This window comes from Lycium barbarum, chromosome 10 (assembly GCF_019175385.1).
Source record: "Lycium barbarum isolate Lr01 chromosome 10, ASM1917538v2, whole genome shotgun sequence".
Lineage (NCBI taxonomy): Eukaryota > Viridiplantae > Streptophyta > Magnoliopsida > Solanales > Solanaceae > Lycium > Lycium barbarum.
Genome location: NC_083346.1, coordinates 117,554,404 through 117,580,061, shown reverse-complemented (window position 1 = coordinate 117,580,061; position 25,658 = coordinate 117,554,404). Strand labels below are relative to the sequence as shown.

At 34.1% G+C, this 25,658-nt stretch overlaps 2 protein-coding genes across 4 annotated transcripts; both read right to left on the bottom strand.

Annotated features, from left to right (window-relative positions):
* Window positions 1–3,479: 3,479 nt before the first annotated feature.
* LOC132614547 (peptidyl-prolyl cis-trans isomerase FKBP19, chloroplastic) lies at window positions 3,480–8,920 on the bottom strand. Of its 2 annotated transcripts, XR_009572336.1 has the most exons (11): window positions 8,716–8,920; window positions 7,986–8,052; window positions 7,776–7,898; window positions 6,049–6,134; window positions 5,905–5,955; window positions 5,447–5,527; window positions 5,294–5,338; window positions 4,997–5,052; window positions 4,314–4,363; window positions 3,973–4,048; window positions 3,874–3,889 (listed from the first exon to the last, which is right to left on the bottom strand). XR_009572336.1 is itself a non-coding variant. In XM_060329016.1 (10 exons), exons 1-10 carry the CDS (start codon window positions 8,797–8,799, stop codon window positions 3,794–3,796), a joined length of 765 nt encoding a protein of 254 aa, XP_060184999.1. In that variant the 5' UTR covers window positions 8,800–8,916; the 3' UTR covers window positions 3,480–3,793. The 2 variants fall into 2 exon arrangements, 1 of the variants encoding a protein (XP_060184999.1); XM_060329016.1 differs by lacking the exon at window positions 4,314–4,363 and having other exon boundaries at window positions 3,480–3,889; window positions 8,716–8,916.
* A 3,433-nt stretch (window positions 8,921–12,353) lies between these two features.
* Window positions 12,354–18,640, bottom strand: LOC132613883 (uncharacterized). Of its 2 annotated transcripts, none has more exons than XM_060328173.1 (7): window positions 18,401–18,640; window positions 15,073–15,244; window positions 14,833–14,882; window positions 14,074–14,374; window positions 13,628–13,816; window positions 13,350–13,532; window positions 12,354–12,743 (listed from the first exon to the last, which is right to left on the bottom strand). In XM_060328173.1, exons 1-7 carry the CDS (start codon window positions 18,589–18,591, stop codon window positions 12,498–12,500), a joined length of 1,332 nt encoding a protein of 443 aa, XP_060184156.1. In that variant the 5' UTR covers window positions 18,592–18,640; the 3' UTR covers window positions 12,354–12,497. The 2 variants fall into 2 exon arrangements, with proteins under 2 accessions (XP_060184156.1, XP_060184154.1); XM_060328171.1 differs by lacking the exon at window positions 18,401–18,640 and adding an exon at window positions 17,021–17,302.
* Window positions 18,641–25,658: the final 7,018 nt, after the last annotated feature.

Sequence of the window (25,658 nt, the reverse complement as noted above, 5' to 3'; positions counted from 1 at the left end):
CAATTTTATTCTGTGTAAACATCTCAAAGTTTTATTCGCATATGGATATAGTTCGAGTTGAATAACATCCTACTAAGATTTCCTCCATTGCCTAACGTCAAATGTATGCATAACGCGAATTTAGGATCAGATACGTGTGATCTTATTCTGTATAAACATTTTGAAGTTTTTTCTACATATCTATGTAGTTCGAGCTGAAGCAATGGATTCAGTTGAATTACAAAACCGCCCTAGAGCCGCCTCTGAACATATCTGAACATAAACATGCAGTTAAAACCTTAGGTGAACATGTTACAACTTAAATTTTTTTCATCTCCTTAGAAACTTCAAAACTTACAATCTTGGGACTGAGGCATAGTTGTAAAAAATTCAAGACATACTTGACAACTCTATAAATAGTGTCATATATAGGAAAGTAAACAAAATGGCTGTAATAATTTGTAGAAATTTGGTAGAGAAGTTTTAACACTTCCTTGCAACGTACTCGAATAACTTGAGAGAAACACTTTGAGTTGCTAATCCAAGGTAAGTAACATACCTTGGATTAGTAAGTAACACCTTATTCTATATAAACATTTCAAAGTTTTTGCCGCATATCTATTATAGTTCAAGCTGAAAACAATGAGTTCAGTTGAATGTGTACATATAGTTAAAACCTGATGTGAACATGTTACCACTTACCTTTTTATCATCTGATTAGAAACTTCAAGACTTACAATCTTTGGGTTTAGGGTATGTATCGGACTCCACAAAAATGTTTCCGCACCCATCGGATCCTCCAAAAATACACTATTTTTGGAGGATCCGACACTCAGCCGGAGACATTTTTGACGAGTCCGAGCAACATAGGAATTAGGCATAGTTGTTGTAGAAAATTCAAGGCTTGCTTGAAAACTCTATAAATAATGTCATATACAAGAAAGTAAACAAAGGCTCTAATGATATATACAAATTTGGTAGAGAAGTTCTAATACTTCCTTGCAACACACTTGAAATGCTTGAGAGAAACACTAGACTAATGAAGGCAGAATATTTTTTCCCCTAGAGCTCAATCTCTAAATAGATACAATTGAGACATGCATCACTTACAAGATCACAAGATAAAAAATTATAAATCCTCAAACAAAGATTTTGAATATAGTTCTAAATTTTCTTGAAGAATGTGAGAAGCAAAATAGTATAAGTGACAAGTAATATACCTTGGACTAGCAACTAACAGTGTTGAAGATTTTGACTAACATTTAGAGTTGGAGAAAAGTCCAAGTAGTGATGGCTTAGGAAAGTTGGAGAGTAGTGATAAAACCAAAGATTGTTGAGTCATCTTTTTCAGGACAGATAAGAAATTAAAGCAGAAGAGGACTAAATATGTATTGCCAGTTTGTTAGGTAGCTAGAAAGTAAATGTACTTCTCCATCAATTCATTTATTGAGGCTATATTTGAATGATTTATGAGTGAACACTTACTATTTTCTATTCCATTATATAATTATAAGCATTATAAATGCAAGTCCTATAAGAATATTAAATATAAGTAATGTCACCATGTGTATACGCAATACATCACAGTGGTACGCATAAGCTGAGGCGGACTCGAGATTTAAATTCGACAAATCCAATCTTTAAAATTTTTAGTACTAAACTTATTGTATTTTTAAATTATGAATTCAGAATCTAATATTTATTGAATTTTGTGATTTTTGAATTTATATTTATGCTTCAAGTCTAAAACATTGGATTCAGTTGACTCCGTAGCTCAAAGGTTCCATCCGCCACTGTGTATAAGAATAGAGTTTAAGTTTATATATTTTTTAAAACCATTACATTTAAATTGACTTACAAATTCTTCATAGTAACCTGATGTACTAACTTAGAAGGGTTATAATTTGTTGTAGTCAATTAAATTACACTGATAACGGAGAATAGTGTACAGTCTTACCTCTCTATAAAAGTCATTCTTTATAATAACATTTCACTATGACAATCAAGTTCGTATAATATACTCTCTATAACAATAGTTTACTATAGTAGCTAAAAAATATTCAAACAAACGCCACCATTATGAAAAAAAGTTTGACTTTATAACTTAAGTTCAGAAGAATAAGAAGGCAAAAAAGTAGGAATGCAAATTAAATGAGGGGATCATACCGCCCCAACCAACACATGGATCATTTATTAAGCCAAAACAAGTCAGCAAGCAGTAAGCAATTGTCCCACTCATTTATTGCTTCTTTTTTTGGCTGAAGATTTATTGCTGTTTTTTTCCAAATACAGGTGGTAGTTCCCTACTTCATCATTCTATTGGACTGTTGGGCTTTCAGCCCAATGCTAAAGGCCCACCCAAGTTGTAGACTGTAGGCCCACCTGGTGCCTGACCTTTCAAGTAGAAATTTCACCAAGTAACCAGTTTTAGGACCGCTATTAAAGTTTTATTCAGTACTTGTACATTATTTATTATTTAGTCATAATTTAAAAAAGGGGTCAGAGACCATGCATCCTGAAGTTCAGCTTTTAAGTTTAAAACTTGGATACTATGAATTTCGTGAAGTTAAGTTTCTTAGCTCAAAACTCCAGGATCCTAAAGTTCAATTTTTCAGTTTAAAACTTCAATATACTGTATCCTGACGTTCAGTTTTTCAATTCAAAAATCCTGAAATTGAAAAATAAGCACAATTAAGGAGTTTCAAATTTTTATAGGTGAAGTTTCACATGTAAATTTGAAATTCCATGACAATGACTATTTTTCAATGACAAGATTGAAAAGTGGAGGGGTTTATCCAGACCCATTTGCCGGAATATCACATAGTATGTGTAAGGTTATTTTTTTATACGAATATCTATTAGATGGTTTTTTTTCCTAGCAAATATATAGTAGATGATTAATCCGCTTGAGTAGGAGTTGACCTTCCCATTCCCAGAATTTGACTGGAATACCATGGCTGTTGGTGTTAAATGCAAAACAATGGTACGATTGTGTTTCAGCCAGTTTCTCTTGAACATTATGAACACTATAGTTGTATAGTTGTCTTACCGCAGTTTGTGCATTGTTCAAGTCCTCATAACCTCTGTTTCTCTTTAACATTACTGTAGTACTTTTCTTAAGATCTTCATTTGACGAGAGAAAAAAAAAACTAAATCTCAATCCTGTTTCTGTTCCCTTTTGCTGCACCAGCAGAGGAGGGAGGTGCATTGAAGAGATCAGTAGAGCCAATGCTGGAGAATCTTTAATCCCTTCGTCGAAAAGTTACACTGTATATACAATGTCAATATTATTTTTTAGGCATATATAGTAGATGTTGAATCCCCTTAGCTTCTTCGTATGTTTACTTCTTTATTTTTAAATTCCCATAGCGAAAATTCTAGCTCCACCACTACATGAGACACTCATAGCTAGTTAATTAGTAAGTGATTTGTTCTTGGAATAATACTTGATAAGATTTTCAAGTCTGCAACTGTAAAATTTTGAAAACCAGTCTCCAAAATACACAGTAATCAACAATCTTATTCACAAACCAGAGAAGAAGATATCCTGAAACATCACTTTCTCAAGAAATAGTCAAAAATCTATTAACACAAGTGATTTTACATCAACATGACCCAGACACCATATTGTTATCACAGTGCTTTCCAAAATGAATCTATCAACAATATGATGTGTTCAGACGAGAAAATAAAAACTTAAACCTCTATAAGGAACGAATCAGTCTTTCATTAGGATGGTATTCCCTTCATCCACGTGGAAGTTAATCTTGCAGCTATATAGGGTGCCTTGGCGAAAATTGAACAAAAAGGAACTTTAATTTGGTACGATTTTGATGAGCTCAATATCAAACAGGAGTGTCTTATCAATCAATCCTTGGTTCCTTAGCACAAAATCCAAAGCTCTTTGTCCCTGTAAAAATATAAGAATCAAACTTTTGAAGAAAAAAGGATCTGTGCGCCATAGAACACAGATATAAAAGGAATTGAGATTACCGAAAATGTCGTTGGTCTTGGACCTTTCTTGTTATAGTCATTATCAGGGTATCCCAGCTCCGGAGGAACTATGATTCTGCACTATTCCAAGGAGAAAATGAAATAGAGAATACACGATATTTTCCTCATTGCAAAGATAGTAATACAGAAGCCATGTAGTAGAATCGACAACGAGATGCGACATTGTTGTCACGCCCCAATACCAGGAAACTCAACATTGATGGGGAAAAATTAGCTAATCCGAAATCCCCCTAAATTAGTAACACTATCAGTTGACGAAGATCAAATCTAGCATGCAAAGAGAGACCACATTGACCATATAGATAAAAGATCAACATCACCTGTGAAGACTCAACTACCGCTCTTTAAGGCACTTCTGCTCATCAGGTAACTGTATTCAAGTTGAGCCCATATTTACGAGAATATAGAAACATTCACGATGAGCTATCAGTAAGATTATCCAAGGGTGAATTTAGAGTGTTGGTTGCTGGACCAGTAGCTTTGGTTCAAACTTTGCATTGTCTTAAAAATCCATTGAGTATGTACAAACTATTACTCCCTATGTCCCAACTTATGTGATACACTTTCCTTTTTAGTCCGTCCCAAAAAGAATGATACATTTCTATGTTTAGAAATAATTTAACTTAAAACTTCCTCTTTTACCCTTAATGAAATGATTTACAGCCACACAAATATATATGGCTTGTTTTAGACCACAAGTTTCAAAAGTCCTTCTTTCTTTCTTAAACTCCGTGCCTAATCAAACTATATCACGTAAATTGGGACGGAGGAAGTAATTTAGAACCAATAACTTAAAAATATTAGAATCCAGAACCCATAAGCTTCAAACCTCTGCCTCTAAGACTATCAATGTCAAAATCCCAACAATGATACCCCAGTTTCAAGGGGCGAGGTGGATTTTTGACACTCGGTATTTTCAGAGGCAGAAAAAGCCAAAACTCGTGGATACAATGATGAACTAAAGGTAAGTGGAGCTGTTCTTAGTTACATAGAGCTATATCACCTTCTGATACCACCAAGTGCCATGCCAGTAATAGCTTCCTCGAATGCCGGAATGACCTGAACATATGATAAACAGCAACTCTGTTGGAAACCTTTCTCACAGCCTCAAAAAGTACCAGGAAAAAGGACAAGCGTAATAGACAAGTTTGGTGGAATCAGTATAATTTGATTGTCCTCATTTATGACGTCACCAGATGCATGACTAATGAACAGACGAAATTTAGGCATATAGCACTACTATTAAATCAGCATTGTCTGGAGAGCATCAGATGGTTGTCGAAAAAAGTCAAAAACTCACCTCTTGAGATCCTACTCTGAATTTGAAGAAGTCCTTATCATCCCCCTGCAGCATAATGAACCATGACAAACATTAGACCATATAGTATTACCAATATTGTTCCCAAAACTGTGCAATAATCCATAATTTAACCACATCAATCTGGATTAATACCTCAAACGAACCACCTTTTGTCTTGTTACGAGCTTCAAATATCCGACCATAATAACCTATTGTGTAACCATCCCAGTCAACCTAAATTCAGTTGTTAAAGATCATAAATTAAAGCATCCAATAGAAGAAAAAAATGCATTGACTCCAAATGATCCTCAGATTAACGTAAGCTTGGAACCACAGCTGTCTCAATTGCTTCCTTAGAAGTATTAATCCAATGAAAACACTAGATAATGACTTATCCAAAAATTCCATTTAAATGCCAAACGTTTATTAAAGACAATAAGAAACTTGTTTGGACCAGCTTTAAGGACTCCGCCAAGTCAATTGATTAATAAACCTTAATGTTTTATGCAATCATTCTCGCTAAAACCAGACATTGAAACACAAAAAAAAAAAAAAAAAAAAAAAAAAAAACCATGCAAGAGATAAATTTGAGTGGGCCATCAGAGGCTTACCACCACTGTCTCTCCGATCTTCGGAGTGGAGCCACTTCCAACTCTCAAATCCTGCATGTTTGTCAAGACTCAATCAAAATCCAGGGCAACCTATAGAATTAAAAAAAAAAATAAAGTTCCTTATGTATAGCTCATATTAGTGACCTTATACTGGAGACCTGATTGAGTTTCAGTGTAGTCAGGATAGCTCATCTTTGTCTTCCCATAGTCCTTTCCTCTCAATGCAGGCACTGTATATCCAGAAAGTAATCAAAGAATCAGTTTCTGGAGCAATATCTAACAACCCCCCCCCCCCCCCCCCAACCCAAAACAAATTTACAGCCAAAATGTCCCAGTTCTTTCTTAAGGACAATCATAGAATGTCAAGCTACTCGGAATTAAATAAGAAAATTCCTTTTAACTCAGTGGTAGCAACGCCATGGTAAGGCGTAAGTCATCGGTTCAAATCTGATACGGGGCTTTATAAACCTCCAATCTAGTATTCATATTTGAGGGGAGAATTGTCTTTTTATTTGTAATTAAAAAATCCCAATATATGTGGCACCTTTCGCTTCCCGAGAGTCAATTTGACTAATGTTTGAAGCTAAATTTGATTAGATCAACTTAATACTATAAAATTAAAATTTACATATTCGAAACTATACGAAAGTACTATAAGTTGCAATTTTCTCATGTCAGTATGATGAAAAAATACAATATAAAATATTGGTCAAAGTTTATATAGTTTGAATCTCGAAAAATGAAAAGTGACATTTAATTGGGACAGAGGGAGTACAAAATAAGCACTATTATCGATGTAACGGCAACATCAAAAGGACTAGCATTCTAGATCTACAATACAAAACCATATAAGTTAGTAATGGCCAATCTACAAGACGAATAAGTTGTGAGGTGAAGCGAAAGAAAAAGGAAAAAGTAAAACATCTTTAGAGCATCTTAAATCAGGAGTAGTTACAAATCCATGCAAAGCCAGGTTTCTTGCTCTCCCATAGCAATATGTACAATTGGAAAGGGAGAAAGGAGAATCTATTTCAACGGCTTACCCTCAACTTAAAATTCCATTTATTGTTTTTTGATATCGGTAACAACCTGTATTCACAGTAAAATTCAGCTTCAACTGAAGCTGAATTGTAATCTTAACAGCAAAAGTATAAGGAGCACCCAACAAAAACTTGATGTTGTTCAACCTTTAAGGTATTCTTCAACTCTTAGCACTGAACTCGATGTACTTTTGGGATTATGGATTCATATTTTAATATCTGTTGAAATTTTTGTGTGTTTTCACATATGCCATACTGTGTTTCAAAAAATATTGGTTCAGTTGAACCCATCGAAATAGAGTCCATCCCCCTCTGAGTCGTCACGTCCCACATCATCAAACTAGTTGAGTTTGGTGATGACTGATGAGACATAGTAGATTAATAGATTGATCACTGTCAACAAGTTTCCCAGCCAATAAATGAAATGGGCTTGCTAGTAGGTCCTTAGGAACCTTAAGCAGTATTGATAATATGCCGAAGCGTATGCAGCCCTAGTCAATGGGTTCATTAAAACCAGTATTTTTGACAGGAAACATAGATATCCAGTCAGACTTCTCTATAACAACATTTCGCTAAAACAGCAATGTTTTCTATGGAACTGCTCTTTCATCCTATGCTATTTTATACTTTTTCTATACCAGTATTTCGCTATAGCAGCCAAAAAATATCGGGACAAAACGATGCTGCTACAGAGAGGTTTTGACTGTATACGTAAAAAAAATCACTAAAATTTCAACAAAATCATTAAATCTAATAACCTTAAAGGTTAAACCCATCATTATACATCCCGTGTAACAACAGAAATAAAATGTCAATAGGAGTAGATATTACTGTCAGCAAATTCAGCTGCTGCCTTTCTAGCATTACAAATCGATGCTGCTAAAAATCCCACGGATGACAGCAAAACTTGCCTTCGATCTACTACCACTCGACAATCCAAGCTTTCAGTAGCATCTAAGTCCAGTTAAAAGAAAATCGAATTAAATTTCACAATATAAAATGAAGAAATAAAAACCACAAAAACTTAAAAACATTACCAACCAGAGGAACTGGATAAGTCTACACTGGGTTCAGTAACTGACATACATACAATCTGCCGTTGCCCCAACTAATAAAAAACACGGAAAATTATTAGTACATTTTAAGCATAATAAGAAATTCAAAATTCCACGTAAAAAAAAAAACTTCCAAAAGGGGTGAAATTGAAAAGTAAGCCAATAGTACATACAATTTACCGTTGCCCCAACTAGTAAAACCCATAAATTATTACTCCCTCCGGCCCAATTTATATGACAATCTTTCCTTTTTAGTCGCTACCAAAACGAATGACACCTATATTTAGCAACAATAATTTAACTCTAAAATTCTCATTTTACCCTTTCTAACCACAAAAATTTCTTTGGCTTGTTTTACACCACAAAATTTAGAAGTCTTTCCTTTCTTTCTTAAACTTTGCTAGCTTTTGGCCAGAGATTTTGGATTGTCTTCGAAAAATTTTCAAAATCCAAAAACTGCTCCAGACCAGTTTTGGGTTTTTTGGACTTCGCACTCACAAAACTTTAATTTTTTTTTTGCCCAAGTAAAAATGCATATCCAAACACAACTTCAAAATTTTGAAAGTTCCAAGTTTCAACTTCAAAATCTATGGCCAAATGGGCCTAGTCAAACACCGTCATATAAATTGGGACGGAGGTAGTACATTTTAAGCATAATGAGAAATTGAAAATTCCAAAAGGGGTGAAATTGAAAAGTAAAAAAAAGAATATGTTACCGTGGATGAAGAAGTCTTGGTAAATATTGATGAATTTTGGGTACGTGGGAATGATCCTAATGATGAAAAGGACGCTGTCGTCATTTTAGTAAAATCTGCTCTAACTAAAACCTGATGTTTTCAGATATAGTGAGGGAGAGAGAGAAGGTTCTAGATGAAATGGGTATGAAGGATAGCTTCGCGGGAAAGAAAATAACGGCCTCAGATTTTTTTCTTCTTTATTTATGATGTTCATTTGACCATCTTACCCTTTTAAAGCTTCTCTATCTATAATTCCCCCTTTTTTTTTTGGACACATATATATATATATATATATATATATATGTAACATGAGTAAAAATATTTGTGGAAGAGCATTAATATAACCGACATGTAACTATCACGTTAACACGTGGCGTATAATCTCTGCCCGATCAGCTAAGTCATTTTGTACCTTGTCGAGGTACAAGGTACAAAATTAAAAGTATGAAAGAAAGAGAATAGAAATCGGATGAAAAAGGGAAAGGGGCGAAGATTGAAGAAGATGGCAGAAAGCATGAATATATGTGATCCATTTTAATTTAGCCACAAGTGGATTATACTAGGTATATTGTTGTCGTCGTCGTTCAAATTTGATCATCGGTAGCGGTAGCTCACTGTTCTAACTTCTGATTAGTATGCATTCACAATGATTAGTATGAGAAAGTTCTTCACTCCGATAACTCAAATTCGAACGTCTTGAGTTCCAATCATCTCTCTCCATAATCCTCCATGATATCTTGATATGTGCTAATTAAGCTTAAACATATTTTCGCGAAACAATTTTTATACCCACTAATTTAAGATCGTGATACGTGTATGCTCTCAGTCACCTCTCGTATTTGTGAATGATTTAAGGGCAAAGGGGCAAATATACCCCTCAACTATAGGATATGGAGCAAATATATCCTCCGTTAAAAAAAAGGAGGATTTATGCCCTCGCCGTTAATGAAAAGAGGCATATATACCCCTCAACTATAGGATATGGAGCAAATATACCCCTCGTTACAAAATTGGTGCAAATATACCCCTGTCGTTTTAAAATGGTGCAAATATACCTTTTTCACCGACGATTTTTTTTTTTTAAATTTAGGTTATTTTTTAATTAAAAAATATCACGTGACTTTAAAAAAAAGTTTACCCATTTTTTTGTGTAGACATATTTTTCTAAGGTCACATAGTAATTTTTTCTTTTGATAGGTGGGTCTGTTCGTTTAAAAAAATATCTCCGTGACTTTAAAAAAAATAAGTCTACTCATTTTTTTAAAAGAATCAGACCTTACCCATCAAAAACAAATTACTATATGACCTTAGAAAAGTATGTCTACGCAAAAAAATGGGTAGATTTTTTTTGAAGTCAGGTGATATTTTTTAATTAAAAAATAACCTAAATATTTTTTTTTAAAATCCGTCAGTGAAAAGGGTTGATTTTTTTTTTAAAGTCACGGAGATATTTTTTTTAAATGAACAGACCCCACCTATAAAAAAAAATTACTATGTGGTCTTAGAAAAGTATGTCTATGCAAAAAAACGGGTAGACTTTTTTTTAAAGTCACGTGATATTTTTTAATTAAAAAATAACCTAAATATTTTTTTTTTAAAATCTGTCAGTGAAAAGGGTAGACTTATTTTTTTTTAAAATGGGTAGACTTATTTTTTTTAAAGTCACGGAGATATTTTTTTTAAAAGAACCAGACCTTACCCATCAAAAACAAATTACTATATGACCTTAGAAAAGTATGTCTACGCAAAAAAATGGGTAGATTTTTTTTAAAGTCAGGTGATATTTTTTAATTAAAAAATAACCTAAATATTTTTTTTTTAAATCCGTCAGTGAAAAGGGTTGATTTTTTTTTTTAAAGTCACGGAGATATTTTTTTTAAATGAACAGACCCCACCTATAAAAAAAAATTACTATGTGGTCTTAGAAAAGTATGTCTATGCAAAAAAACGGGTAGACTTTTTTTTAAAGTCACGTGATATTTTTTAATTAAAAAATAACCTAAATATTTTTTTTTAAATCCGTCAGTGAAAAGGGTAGACTTATTTTTTTTTAAAATGGGTAGACTTATTTTTTTTAAAGTCACGGAGATATTTTTTTTAAACGAACAGACCCCACCTATAAAAAAAATTACTATGTGGCCTTAGAAAAGTATGTCTACACAAACAAATGGGTAGACTTTTTTTTAAAGTCACGTGATATTTTTTAATTAAAAAATAACCTAAATATTTTTTTTAAAATCCGTCAGTGAAAAGGGTAGACTTATTTTAAAAAAAAAATGGGTAGACTTATTTTTTTAAAGTCACGGAGATATTTTTTTTTAAACGAACAGACCCCACCTATCAAAAACAAAATTACTATGTGGCCTTAGAAAAGTATGTCTACACAAAAAAATGGGTAGACTTTTTTTAAAGTCACGTGATATTTTTTAATTAAAAAATAACCTAAATATTTTTTTAAAAAAAAATCGTCGGTGAAAAAGGTATATTTGCACCATTTTAAAACGACAGGGGTATATTTGCACCATTTTATAACGGCAGGGGTATATATACACCAATTTTGTAACGAAGGGTATATTTGCTCCATATCCTATAGTTGAGGGGTATATATGCCCCTTTTCATTAACGGCGAGAGCATAAATCCTCCTTTTTTTTAACGAAGGGTATATTTGCTCGATATCCTATAGTTGAGGGGTATATTTGCCCCTTTTCCCATGATTTAATGTGCAAACCATTCCCAGCTCAAAAGTTGTGTTGGACTAACAGTAATTGGTATTTGACCAATAGATGCATATCATATTTGCGAAAGTTCCTTTATAAAAAAATCTAATGAGAAAGTTGTGTTAGTGTCAGCACAAGACTAAGATTGGCAAAACCAACCTATAATTTGCCTTGAAAAAAAGAAAGAGTATTTGAGCGAACAGAATCCAAATAGAACGACATGGTATTTATTATATTCATATAGTAAGCATCAGTTTTGGATTGAGGCATAGCTGATTGTTTGACTCTTAATGACAACCTTTTAAAAGTTATTGCACTTACATCTACAAAGTGATGCTATGAACTTATCAGCAAACATTTACATAAAAATGTATATTTAGGAGAATAATAGAAATATATACCCAATTCAGCCACAGTTTCTAGTTTCACAGGGAAAGTGTCCAAAGTCATCAGTTACTATACGAAATACAGTAATTTCATCCTCTATTATACGGACACCATTCATACCCTTACTAATTTACCTTTGATCCGTATAAAGTGAATAAATTTCATGTCTCAAAATGCTTCAAAGAAAAAAGGTCCAAATTTACCCATTTATCTTCGACCACGTAAAATTATTCTCCGTTACACTTTTAACTTTGAATTCCATAAGAGTCAAGGGCAAACACAGAATGATTTGCCAAAAGAGAAGGTATGAACAACCCCCAAAGCATAATATGATGGAATAAAACTAAGAAATATCATATAAAATATGGAGGGATGATTTTGACCCTTTTCCCCGTTTTATATAATGAACTACTTGTCTCAAACTTTAATTGAGCTTTCAGAGTATTTGTACGATACCAATCTGGGATTTTCAAATCCTGCACCTGGAGCAATCAAGAATGTTGAAAACCACGTAATACAAACCAATATCAAATTTCTTATCAAGAAAAGTATTACCGCCAAATATCCTCAAGATTATACATTACAGTGCAGAAAACTCAAGTCAACAAGACTTATCATTTATTCAGTCATTAATCTCCTAGCAAACTAAACTTGTTTTACAGGTTCACTAACTTGAGGGTGTTTGCCTTCTCCTGCAGACTGTCAATCAAGCTATCAAAAGCCTTCTTGAAGGAATCCACACCCTCCAATTCGAGCTGAGACCCAACAAAGCTCCAGTCAATGCCCAACTTCTCGAGGGCACTGTAGATACCTTCAGCTTCAGATACGTTTGCATCAATCGTCCTTGCAACAGAACCGTGATCAATAAATGCTTGAAGAGCTTGATCGGGCATCGTTGAAACCTAGCATACATTTTAATTAGAGGTCAACCATCATGCAAACACAGAGTAATAAGGATTATTCGCACAGTATGGCCTTCTGCTGAGGCCATTCTTTTAAGTTCTCCCCCATTTGCGCCACCCCCCCCCCCCCGGGGGGGGGGGGATTGGTGGTGTTTCGCTAGGCTAATGGGAGACATAATTTAAATAGTGGCCTAAAAAAGGGCTATTTTTGCAAATGCCTCCCCGAATAGAGTACTTCATTAGAGGCCAATTCAAGAAAAGTGATTTGATGTCTTCCACAAGGCATTGATCAAAATCACCACAAACAAGAAGGTGAGAAGATGTACCATCCGCACCACTTGGTCTTTCCTGAGGCCACTCTTTATTTTTCTCCCCCTTAGCCTGAAGGGTATTATTTCCCCTTTAAAAGTAGTAGGATAAATTACTCTTTTCGCAGATAAATATAGCCTGACAGGCTAGAGAGAAATAGAATTTAAATAGTGGCCTCAAAAAGGGTCATTTGTGCAATGCCCCCAAGTAATATTATTGCATTAGAGGCCAATTCAAGAAAAGTGATTTGATGTCTTCTACAGGACCACAAACAAAGAAGGTGAGAAGATGACTCACTGTGTCAGGTCCAATGAGAGGATCCACATATAAAGTGTCGGGATATGCTGGGTTCTTAACACTAGTTGAGGCCCACAATACCCTCTGTTTCTTGGCACCTTTCTTTACCAAAGCCTCCCATCTGGGACCAGAAAATTTCTTCTGGTAAAGCTTGTAAGCCAGAGCTGCCTGCGCATTTGCAGCCTGTAATGAAAGCACAACAACATAAGGTTATCCGAAACTTGTATTTCTCTAACATCCTAAAAAGTAGTAGAAAAGTTCAAACATGTAGTAGGTACCTTCCCACGAAGATCAAGAGCCTCTGGAGTTCCGATTTTCTCAAGCATCTTGTCGACAAGTGTGTCAACTCGGCTGACGAAAAATGAAGCAACACTTGTGACTCTGGAGAGATCACTTAGCCCAGAGGCCTCAAGGCCATCGAGGTAAGCATCAATGACTGCTTCATATCTTGCAAGAGAGAAGATAAGCTGCGCATGCACATAGGATCCACTTCAGTATTCAACAAACCAATAAAATACAAAAAGGCAATGGAAGAAGAATCGCATGAAACATAAAAATGAAATAAAAATAATGAAGGTTCTTTAAACAGCAACAATATAATTCTCTTTATCAGCATTCACTAATCAAGTGCTATGCAAATATCTCTTTAAAGCACCAGAAGACACCTTCAATCTCAGGCATGAAGCGACAAGTTGTCAATAAAGGCAACAAGGAATCAACTTACCGTGACATTGACACTTATTCCGAGTGAAATGACTTCCTTGATGGAAGGAAGGCATGGAGCAGTAGCAGGAATTTTTATATACACATTGGAACGTTCAACCTTCTTATGAAGCCACTTTGCAGCCTCTATAGTGCCCTCTGTATCATCAGCAAGTTTAGGTGAGACTTCAACAGAAACGTACCCATCGCCACCATCTGTTTTATCGTAGATTGTCTCAAAGAGTTTGCATGCATCTTGGATGTCCTTTACCACAAGTTCCCAGTACACACTGTCTATATCTTTTCCAGCTTGTACAAGTTCCCTGTAAAGAGCAGTGAATGAAGATAAGCAGAGTGCAAAACAGGGAAAACAAACAGGTCTAGACGCAACGTGAAAGAAAATTGTATATTCATTTCCGGTAATACGTTGTTGAAAGAAAAAACAAAAAAAAATCCTACATAATTGCAAGGCCATGAAACACTAATACTATGTGATTAACATCGACAATGGCGCATTGATATTATACCCAGGTGCCCATCATAAAGCTCCAGGCATGAGCCAGAGGATGGAACGCTCGTACCAAACCCAATCTTTGTATGAATACTTGACCAAACAAGTTACAACACCCATTTGGACAAAAAGAAACGTCCATCATACTTTCCCAAGATCCAACACTCATAACTTTCCTCATTCTGTGTCTCCTCTCCTCATTTGCTCTTCAATTTTGACATTCAAATTAAATCAAACAATAATCACAAACATTTCAAAGGCTAGATTTACCTAAACTGATCATTGTAAGCATTTGATGTTGATATAGCTTTCTGGAAAATCTGCAATCACCAAGCTAACAGTTAGGTAAGTTGAGCGTCTTGTAGAATAACAAGTAGAAACTAGAAACTGTAGAAATTTTATCTAAATAAATCTTCAGCAGTCACATATTTTATCTATAGGTAAACAAAATATTAATGACAACAGGTTCCCTATCCCTACAGCAGAAGGGTTCAGTAAGGAATAGTTTACCGCAGGATTGCTGGTTACACCTCTAACACCACTCTCAATCAATGGAATCAGATCTGTAACAGGACGACATAGATTGTCGTACCATGGGCTTTGGCCTTGCCTCTCATAGAGATCATGGAGAGTTGTTCTCTTCACTGAGCTTCCATTTCCATCAGTTTGGGAGCATTTGACACTGCCAAACAAATTGATCGTTAATATTATCCATTTTTTGCCAGTAGAAATCTATAACATGCGATAGAAAGACAAACTGTGGCAAAAAATTGAAAACCCTGATATTCGATAGTTATATCCATGATACTATTAGCTGTTTTAAACACTTACATTGTTGACCAGATAAAATAAGGGTACGAACCTTTACTACCCACATTATACGAAAAAGAAATGTCATCAATTTCCTATCCCAACAATTGCGAGAACTGTTATATTTGTACATAAAGAAGTCAGTTTCACTATCTTCTATGTGTAAATATTGACCACTGGGGTTAATATTAACTTCCAATCTTACACAAATTACAGGCCACAAGTTTACAGAATTTAATCCCTTTTACTTTAAACATCCTAATCAGCTACAAAATATTGGCTGACAACAAAGTTTTGAAAGCAAGAATAAGACAAATATACCTAGAACAGCTGCCACATAAACTTGATAGCTGGATCAGTGAATTTAAACGAATGGCATAGACAATTAATTCAACTAACGAATCAACCACATCATAAGGGGTTAGCTATATGAATCCACTAGCTTTTGCTCTATTAAGGTCCATTTCACGTAGAGAACTAATTAGCAAGTAAATCATACTTAAAAGATTTAGCCATCATTTGAAGCAGATCAGAAATTACTAAAATATGTTTGTCTTGCAAAAGCATATAGGACTTGGAAAGGTACATGCAAACTTTTGAAATATGACTTATGATGTTGTTGTTGTTGTTATTGTAAAAAATTAGGCTAAGTATAAGTAGAAGGGATACAACAAAAGAGTTTGAGGGGTCATTCATTCAAGTACTACTATCGCCAAGTTTTGAGTTCTGATGGATCTAAGATTAAAAAAAAAAAAAAAAGAACGTCCCTTTCCTTTTTTTTTTTTTTTTTTTTTTTTGATTAAGCACCGGGTGTCCGGGTCTCTTTGAGCCCCGACTAATCCCGGGGGTGCACAGGCCCTCGGCAAGGAGTTTCCCGCAAGTGCACCACGGGTAATTCAGGGTTTTACCCCAGTCCGATGGCCCTCAGAAATTGTTTGCACCCAGTGGGTTTCGAACTTGAGACCTTGAAAGGGAGCACCCCAAGGCTCAAGCCAATTACCACCAGGCCAACCCCAAACCTCAGAACGTCCCTTTCCTTTTTTCAAGAGCAAAATCACTTTTTGGCTTAAAATGAGCTCTAAGCAATCAAGAATTTAGCTTTAGTGAAAAATAAACAAACTATTCCACTAGCTTTTCCCGTTTAAGCACCCTTAAATAAAAATTGTCAGGAAAATGCTGAAGCTTGTAAAAAGAAATATAACAGGGATCAAATCCGAAATATAGAAAACAGAAACGGACAACAATAAATAAAATAAAACAAGTAACACCAAATGAAACTTCACCTACATGTAAAACATAGGATCCAAAATTCAAACAAAAAGAGGGAAGGTTTTAGCAGGATACATAAAAATAACCTAACTTACAAATAAAAATAATCCAATTTTTACGAAACTCTAAATGAATAGCGAAGCATATAGCCAGCCAACCAACCAAGGACAGAGCTAGGGACCCAACCCTTTAACCAGAAAATTACACTGTATACAAGGTCACATTTGATTTTTATTTATATATATATATATAATAGATATTAATATTTTTTTCGTGAAAATTATGGCTATGTTACAGCAGTCAACCCCAACTTCAATCTAATTTGATTGACTCTACAACAACAAAAACTGCACGTGTATAATAAAAAGAGAAACTTTACCACAAGGATCCTCTGTTAGAAGGGTTGATAACAAAGGACAACTTAGAACCAGAGACTCTGTGATGAAAGGTGGTATTGTTACTGGTTCGAAGATCAATAAAAAATTTAGGTGTTGATGAAGATCTGGTCCCAAATGAAGTTGATGAAGAGTAATTAAGGCATGGATTTGAGAGCTTAGAAATGGTAGCCATGGTTTTGATTTTTTATTTTTTTTTTCTCAAGAAAGAAATGAGCAGAGAAAATGGGGTTTATAAGTGATGGGTTGGTGGGTTGTTATACTTTATTACGTTGATTTTTGGGGCTGTTTGGTTGACAAGCCAATTGTTGTCAGATATTATTAAGTGTTGTTTAGTAGGCTGGACAAATATAAATAGTGCTAGGATAAAAAATTAATATTATTTTATCCCTGTTTTGGTTACTAATCTACTAATCGTGCGAAAAGTTATTCCAATCAGATGGTGAAATAGTCGTATCAGAATTAGTTATTCCTGAAAATGACAAAAATACACCTGAAATCCTTCAAGCCCCTTTTTTACAAATAAGGTGGAGATATTTTGTAAACAAACAACTTTTTCTCAAAAATTATGTAATGCATGTTATTTTTAATAAAATAAACCAATCAGTCACTAAGAAATAATATCAGGATAATTAATCCCACCGTAACTTATCCCAGTATAACTAATCCGAACATAATTAATCTCACCATAACTTGTCTTCAAATCAAACGAACCATGAATGTTGATTTCTCGGATGATCACTCAACTAATATTTATTTATTATCTCAGTATAATTGATATTCTTGCTTTTAATCCAATCTAATTTGATTGATCCGGTAAGCAGAGACGGATTTAGGTATAATTTTTGGGTCACGTGAACACATGGTAACTCAACTAAACTCGATATATTACGTGTATAATTCTAAAAATATATCTAATATTAATCGAATAAACACATAAACAAATCAGGCTAAGTGGAGCACTAATTAGGGGCTCTGTTTATTCCCACAAGGTCTCGGGATTGAACTCGAGCTCCTACACGTTTTATGCTCTTTTTTTTTTTCCCACAACAGCCTTTTAACTTTTCTTTTTATATTATTCTAAATCCCTTTTCTTTTATAATTTTTAATTACCAAAAGTAAAAAAAAACATGTTTCTTTTTTTATATTACGTCTAATGACTTTTTTTTCCCTTTATTAAGTCCCAAAAGACAAAAAAAAAATAACATGGGCGTTAAGCTGCAACCAACCAAAAGTAAAAGAAATCAAAAAACCCCGTAACTAATAATGAACTCATGCTCTTGAAATTTTGAATTCGCATGCATGTAGCAACGCAAAAACTTGCACATGTTTTAAAACAAGGAATAAAGAAATAGAAATTTTACCACAAGGATCCTCTAAGAGAAGGGTTGATAACAAAGGACAACTTAGAGTCATTGACTCTGTGATGAAATGTGGTACTGTTACTGGTGCGTAGATCAATAAAAAACTTAGGTGCTGATGAAGATCTGTTACCAAAGGAAGCTGATGAAGAGTAGTTGAAGCATGGATTTGAGAGTTTAGAAATGGTAGCCATGCTTGATTATTTTTTTTTTTTCAGAGAGAAAGAGAAATGGAGTTGGTGGACGTTACAGTTTTCACAATGGACGATATAAACGAGGAAAAGAGTTTGGTGCGGCTGAATTATTATGTTTATTTTAGGGGGCTGTTTGGTTGACAAGCTAGTTGTGTCATCAATATTGTAATGCAGGGATTTGTTTATACGGTAAGGTAAAAAATAATGAAGATTTTTGTTATACATTGCTACCTCGAGTGGCGGAGCCACCATTTTTAGTAAAGGGGTTCAAAAATATGAAGAAGTAAACATACGAATAAGCCAAGGGGTTCAACATCTACCATATATACATAAAAAATAATTTTAACCTTTAATATACACTGTAATTTTCTGTCAGGGGTTCATCCGAACCCCCTTGGCTACACTTGGCTACGCCCTGGCTACCTCCGGTTCATTGTAAGGGTCCATTTAGCCTTTTTATTTTGATTTAAAATAAGTATTTACTTACATAATAAAAAAGGAATTGATTATTTTGACTCAAACTTACCCCTATTTAGATAAATGAATTTTTATGTAATCAATAAATTATATTAATTAGGTCGTATTTAATTAAGTATAGTTTAGTCAAAATACTTATTTTTTCTAGAAGTTATATTTTTTTAGGAGTGTGCTAAAGGTTAAGTTGCACTTATTTTGAACTGGATAGAGTAATATAGAGATTGTTATACAGAGAATGATAGTCATATTGTCATCCCCAACTTATGTCTTTTCGCTTATAAGCATTTTTAGTTTGATCAAACTTTTTATTATTTTATTCATAATAATTTTTTTAATTCTCAATATATCTATTGCCAAAGTAAAACCCAACTTTAAGTTCACTCCATATTCGTCGTTCACATTTTCTTTACAAGGATACTTATAAAAAATATATATATATTTAAGGGTATTTAGTCTTTTTAATAAAACTACTTATTATTAACTTTAGGACTTCTATCAAAGCATATAACTATTTATTTAGAAAATCAATTTCAACACTTACAAATATTTTTCGACATTTACAGCTTTTCAGCTACTTATAATCACCTAAACATATTCGAATACACATATTCTCAACTAATTGGTAGTGCCTATATAGATACGAAAATCATTTGATCTTGGTAAGTTTTGCATCAGCTATGCAAGAATAAATTTATTTTATGTCAATCAAACACTGCATTAATTATTATGTGAATATTATTATATTTAGTCCTCCAACTAAATATTATTATTGTTTTTGTGTTGAAATTTTTTGTTGGAACTATCTCTCATTATGTCTTTAACCAAACAACCCTTAGGCTTAATTTAGTGTTTGGTAAAGTTCGGAAATTAATAAAGAAAAGATAAAGGGTTGTTTTCAAATTGCGATTGGCTTTAGGTAGTAGGTAAAAGCCAATAAAGAAGGGAGGTCTTGGAATAATAATACATTAATTAATTAATACTGACTGTCAAGTGTCCGTGTTATAAAGAACTATTTCAGTGGTAGGTGGATTTTGAAATAGTTTACAAATTTCATTGTAATTCAGGAAAAAACAAAGATAGGTTTCTAAAAAGTCACAATGTATTATTATTTGTTAAGATAGGAAAAACTATTTACTCGATCAATATTTAATATAATCCTGGTGCTCTTTGTATATGAGCTTTTTAGCTTATCCTACTATAGTAAGTTTTAATTTTTCATAAAGATAATGTAAGCCTTATTTTATACTTACAGGATATTGTATTAATCTCATATAATTTAATACAAAACGTTCTACAAGATTTTTACAACATTCCTATCAAGCTAGTTTGGACGTGTTATTATGATTAAGAAGATGCTCGTAGGAAATTTATACTCACACTCAAATGACTCAAGGTTCAAATTAAAGTAAGAAACACATCACATGTATTTTATGAGATACTAGATTTCTTTTCATGTCCTATTCTCTTCATTTCCTCAAATTCTTACTTAAAAGGGTAATACATATCTATTTTGCATTAATTGTCTAGATTTAATTAATTAAAACAAGGTCTTGATGATGAACTGAAGATAATGAGTCTTCCAGATGAGAAATATAAAGATTCTTACCCTAAAAATCACTTTGGCAATGATTGTTAAGAGGAAAAATAAACGAACGATATTATGGAACTAAACTCTAAAAGATCTACCTCACAGAAGCTATTTTGGTAATTTCACTTTTAGGCTAATTAAACAAGAACAAGTCATACAACAAAAAGTTAAGTTTTTGGAGCTGAACATATATCCACTAATTCCATTTTCTTTTAGTTTTGACTTGTGCTAACGTAGTGGTAGTTTCACATACGGCAATATGAGCTCATCAATATTGTTACAACACATGAATGAGAGTTGACTCAAGATATAACGTATTGATGATTCATTGAGGAAATAAAGAGAACAAAAAATGGAGAGCGGTCAGATTAGCTATGAATTTCTATAACTAATTGCTACTTTCTCCGGTTTAAAATAAGTGTTCACTTAGTTTTTTTCATATTCCTTAAAAAACATTAACTCCTAGAAGAAGAAAAAATAGCTATTTTGACTAAACTATCCTTAATTAATAAGGCTCTTGTTATTTGTTGCCTTGAGTAAATAAGAGCAAATCTGAAAAAATAAAATTAATTCCTTCTTGATTTTGTAAGTGGACACTTATTTTGAATAGAAGGGAATAATATATTAACACCAGTTTGATAATTCAAATGTATGTAAAGACATGCGTTGTATATTTATTGGTCTGTTTGTTATGGAGGAAAATGTTTTCCTTTAAAAAAAAATCAAAATAAGTGAATTTTTTAAACTTATTTTCTAATATTTCACAAGTAAGAAAAAAAAATATTATGTAACACGTCGTGCATTCGGGCTGAGATTTGGCTCGTAAGGCGAGGTTATAATGAAAATAAGAGTAGTGTAGAAAGAGTGTTTGAAACCCAATCAAGACATAAGAAGAGTCCTTGGGCAAAGTAAATTCGGAAGCTACCCTACGGAGCATGTTTTCAAGTGTGTTTACACCAGGTCTCACTTAAAGTGAGTATACGGAAGAATCTATACCGAATTTGGGAAAAGTTCCTTTTTGAAAGTTGTAAATCTTTGAAATACCTTTCCAAGGGTATATCATGTAGGTCAAACGAACATCTGTGCAAAAGGTTATACACGTTTTACTAAAGAGCTATCAGTGGTGCTCGTCCACGGGCATGCAACGCGTGCAGACTGACGTCCCAAGGCCATGTCTCGCGCAGACGGGTAGCGAAGCAAAGTCCATTGCATGCGTGTTCGCGTGCTAGTGTGTGCGCAGGCAACGCCCGCTGCTGGGCACGCAAAACGTCCTTCTTGACGTGCGATCTCTGCAATCTTTTTAAGTGCGTTTTTCCTGATTTTTCATTCCATTCTTCACTTCTTCAAACCTTAGAACGAATTTTCTCTCTTCTCCTCATCCTCATACATTGAGGTAAGTCCCTCTCATGTATTCCCAAGTGAATTTTAACGATTATACATGAATTATAAGCATATGTTAATAACTTAGGGTTTTTAAGAAAACCCATCTCAAGGTTCAAGATTCAATATTTTGGAATTCTTCTTCAAAGAGTCGGACTTTTCTCAAGTTTTTGGATCTATTAAGGTATGTAGGGTTTCTATCCATGTGTGGGAACATCATTGTTGTTCCATACGCCATATTCTTCCATGATTATACAAAATTTCACCAAAACTAGTGTTCTAGACATGTTTATAATAACCCTAAGCTCATGTACCATGATATACTATGTTTGTATTGATAATTCATTATTGTATTCTTGATATTCTATTTTGATTATTGAGAATCTGTCCAAAATCCATGAAAACCCATACTTTGCATTCCAGGGTTCTTACATATAAGATATGAATTATGAGGTGCTTCCATACAAGTATATTATGTAATTATATATTTATGTTATATTATACTTACAATTCATGTTTACAAATTGTGTTTGAGAAAACCATGGGCTCAGATGCCACCTATTGTCATGTTCATGTTTTTGGGAGTTGCACAGATTACCGAGAAGGCTCAGATAGCCTGAAATTACGCTTGCCACCGTAGGATAAGGATCGCTCTGCCCAGTTATGACAATTCCTCCATGTTTTATTGAACGGATCCTTTCATGTCATGTTTATGTCTTATACCCCTGACAAGGTATGAGATTGCTCTACTGATTTCATTCAGTTGCTTTACATACCAGTACAATTCGAATGTACTAACGTCCCCTTTTGTTTTCCTGGGGGCCTTCATTTCACGATGCAGATTTACAGGACAATGGATCAGCTCGTCAGCACACTGCTCATATCAACTTTTTGGTAAGCCCCAATTCATTCGGGGTTTACTCAGTATTTATATTTCATGTTAGTTTTGCAGTTAAGGTATGCCGAGGCCTTCTCCTGGTAAACAGTTTAGCAGTCAGACTCATGTCAGAGGTTTCATAGACTAGTCCAGTTATGTCATGTCAGATGTTCAGAGTTGTATAACTAGTATTGGTTCATTACTTATTACGTTTTCAGACTATTCTGCACTCATGATAAATTATTATCTTCAGACTTATGATTTTTAATCCCCGCGTTTATTACAAGTCATGCATGTTTTATTATGTTCCGCATCAACTCATGTCCCATTTTGATTCAGCAAGTCATGCGGTTCGCTCGGTCATATACAGTCAGGCATCGAGTGTCGTATTACGCCCAGGCTATAGTTCGAAGCGTGACATATTATCCCGAAAACATTTACATGTAAATCTACGAAAACATTATGCGGGTGATATGGGATAGGTAGTGGGGTCGTGAGGGTTTGTGAGTGGGATGGTCAAAGAATTGGCGTTGGGAGTGAGAGGAGACAATGAGCTTGAAATGTCATTTTTTTCATTTTCAAATAATTTATTTTTCTTGAGAAAATATATTTTAAAATATTTGGTCTAATCAATCATGAGAAAATTTAGATATATTTTTCAAAATATATTTTTATCCATACCAAACACACCCAAAGGGTCAAATATGTTTCGCAGCCGTACTGCAAGCAGGAAATAACATAGTCAACAGCCGTACCTAAACCCAAACATCCAGTTTGAACTTTGAATGTAAATTAATAGCAGCGCTAATATTTAAACCAACAATGATACAAAAATAAACTTAAAGAAGAATTTGGGCTAAAATTTGGGAGGATTTGGCGTGTGTGGAATGAAAAATGAGGGGTAAGCCCCCTTTTATAACTTTTCAAAATCTGCCTTAACCGACCTAAAAATTACTCAGCGCGTTCGCATGGGCTTTGGGTGCGCTCGCGTAGGCTTATTTTACTGTCTACGCGTTCGTTCAGTAAAAGGTCATAACTCTTGATCTCGATATTGTATGAGGGTCCATGACCTATGGTTGGAAATCTATTTCAATTATCTACAACTTTCATTTTTGGTGTGTTTCCAAATTCCAAACTTATAATGGCGTTTTGGCCTCTTTAAATTAGATCATCCGAAAACGTATCCTTAAAGCATCCTTTTGGAGGGCTTATGCTCATATTTAGCTTAAGGGTCCTTCTTAAGACTTGCTCAACTTCCCATGTACTACTCATATAACTTTTTATATGTCCTTTATAAAATCCCGACATGTGGGTCCCATCTTAACTTACAGTTACGAGGGCTATTTATCAAGTAAAGTATAAATTGATTTACACCATACGGTCTCCAAATGTCATATATAAGTTATTCTTATACTCAAATAATATAATCTTCATCCCTAATCCTTGTATAACTTTACTCTCCCTTGAGCTCATACTAAGCCGTCTACAGTCTTGGTAACGCGAAATTTTTCGGGGTGTAACATCCTTCCCTCCTTAGGAACATTCGTCCGCGAATGTTGAAGTACAGTTTGTGCCGATGTTGATATCAATATACTTACTTGCACTTGCTAGCATTTTCTTACTTGTTTGGAGTCTTACTCACGTGATCGAAACTAAACTTATGCCAATCACCCACCTTATGTTCTTTTCCATAGTTTCTTTAAATTGCATATCATCAGATTAATAAATCATAACTGTGGTTTGCAGAATTATGAAGTTATCTCAATTTCTTGAAGCGATGATCCTTTCGTACTCATTTTGTTATTACCCGAGATGTCACCAGTTGCCGATCTGATCTAATCTCAATCCGATTGACTTCCAATCCCTTCAAAACTTGGTCTTTATGACTTCAAACACTTACACATATATCCTTTTTGAAACTTATCATGATCAGTTCATATTATTTCCAAATCCTTATATGAGATTTTATAACTTGTAGGTGTCCCTCGTTGACTCATTAAAGGCTTCATAATTTTTGAGAATTTCATAACCCTCCGGTAAACTGTTGGAAATTCGCTATAACCACAATGATACAAAAATAAAAGTTCCAAGGCATAATATTCTTCTGGTAAAACCCCCCTTATTCAATGATCCTATCGAATTCGTAAGTAATCTAACACACCCCAGGGCTATCGTAGGAAACATATAACATATACTTATATCATATTCAGAGTAATTGTCCTATTTGTCCTTAATGATAATTCCAACTCAGCATTTCGACTCAATTTACCATATATTTTCCTTCAACTGGCCCGGAGTATCACAAACACACTATTCTTGCTTACCTCTTACTCCTCTTTTTAAGTACCCAATTGGTTTCATTCTTGACATATAAATACTTGCAGGTTACATAACCGTTCTTCTATGATTCGTGTATGAACATCTAATCTTATTCGTAAACTTCCCTTACATACCAAAACTCTTTTGTCTATGTGTTGTAACTTATCTCCTCATACTATTTTCTTTCCTTTATTTGTCCCTTGATTATCACATCTTATATTCTACTATAGAAAACTTTATGTCCCTTCTTATTTGTTACTTATATATCGCAATATCATTAACAAACGACTCTACTGTCAATACCTTTGACTTTATTCCAGTATAGCATCGCTATCCTTTATAATATTCCTTGAGTTATTTGCTCCCAATGTCATGTTGTTCAAGGTCTTCACCAATGATTTTCAGTGCAGTCTCAGATACCCGCTC

Coding starts and splice junctions, on each gene's coding strand:
- LOC132614547 (XM_060329016.1), bottom strand. CDS start 8,799: ATGACGACAGCGTCCTTTTCATCATTAGGATCATTCCCACGTACCCAA. Junction 8,053..8,715: donor CCAAGACTTCTTCATCCACG/GTAACATATTCT, acceptor GTTTTTTATTAG/TTGGGGCAACGGCAGATTGT. Junction 7,899..7,985: donor AGACTTATCCAGTTCCTCTG/GTTGGTAATGTT, acceptor AACTGGACTTAG/ATGCTACTGAAAGCTTGGAT.
- LOC132613883 (XM_060328173.1), bottom strand. CDS start 18,591: ATGGCTACCATTTCTAAACTCTCAAATCCATGCTTCAACTACTCTTCA. Junction 15,245..18,400: donor TCTCTTAGAGGATCCTTGTG/GTAAAATTTCTA, acceptor TTTGTTTGGCAG/TGTCAAATGCTCCCAAACTG. Junction 12,744..13,349: donor CTCTCATTGGACCTGACACA/GTGAGTCATCTT, acceptor AATGTATGCTAG/GTTTCAACGATGCCCGATCA.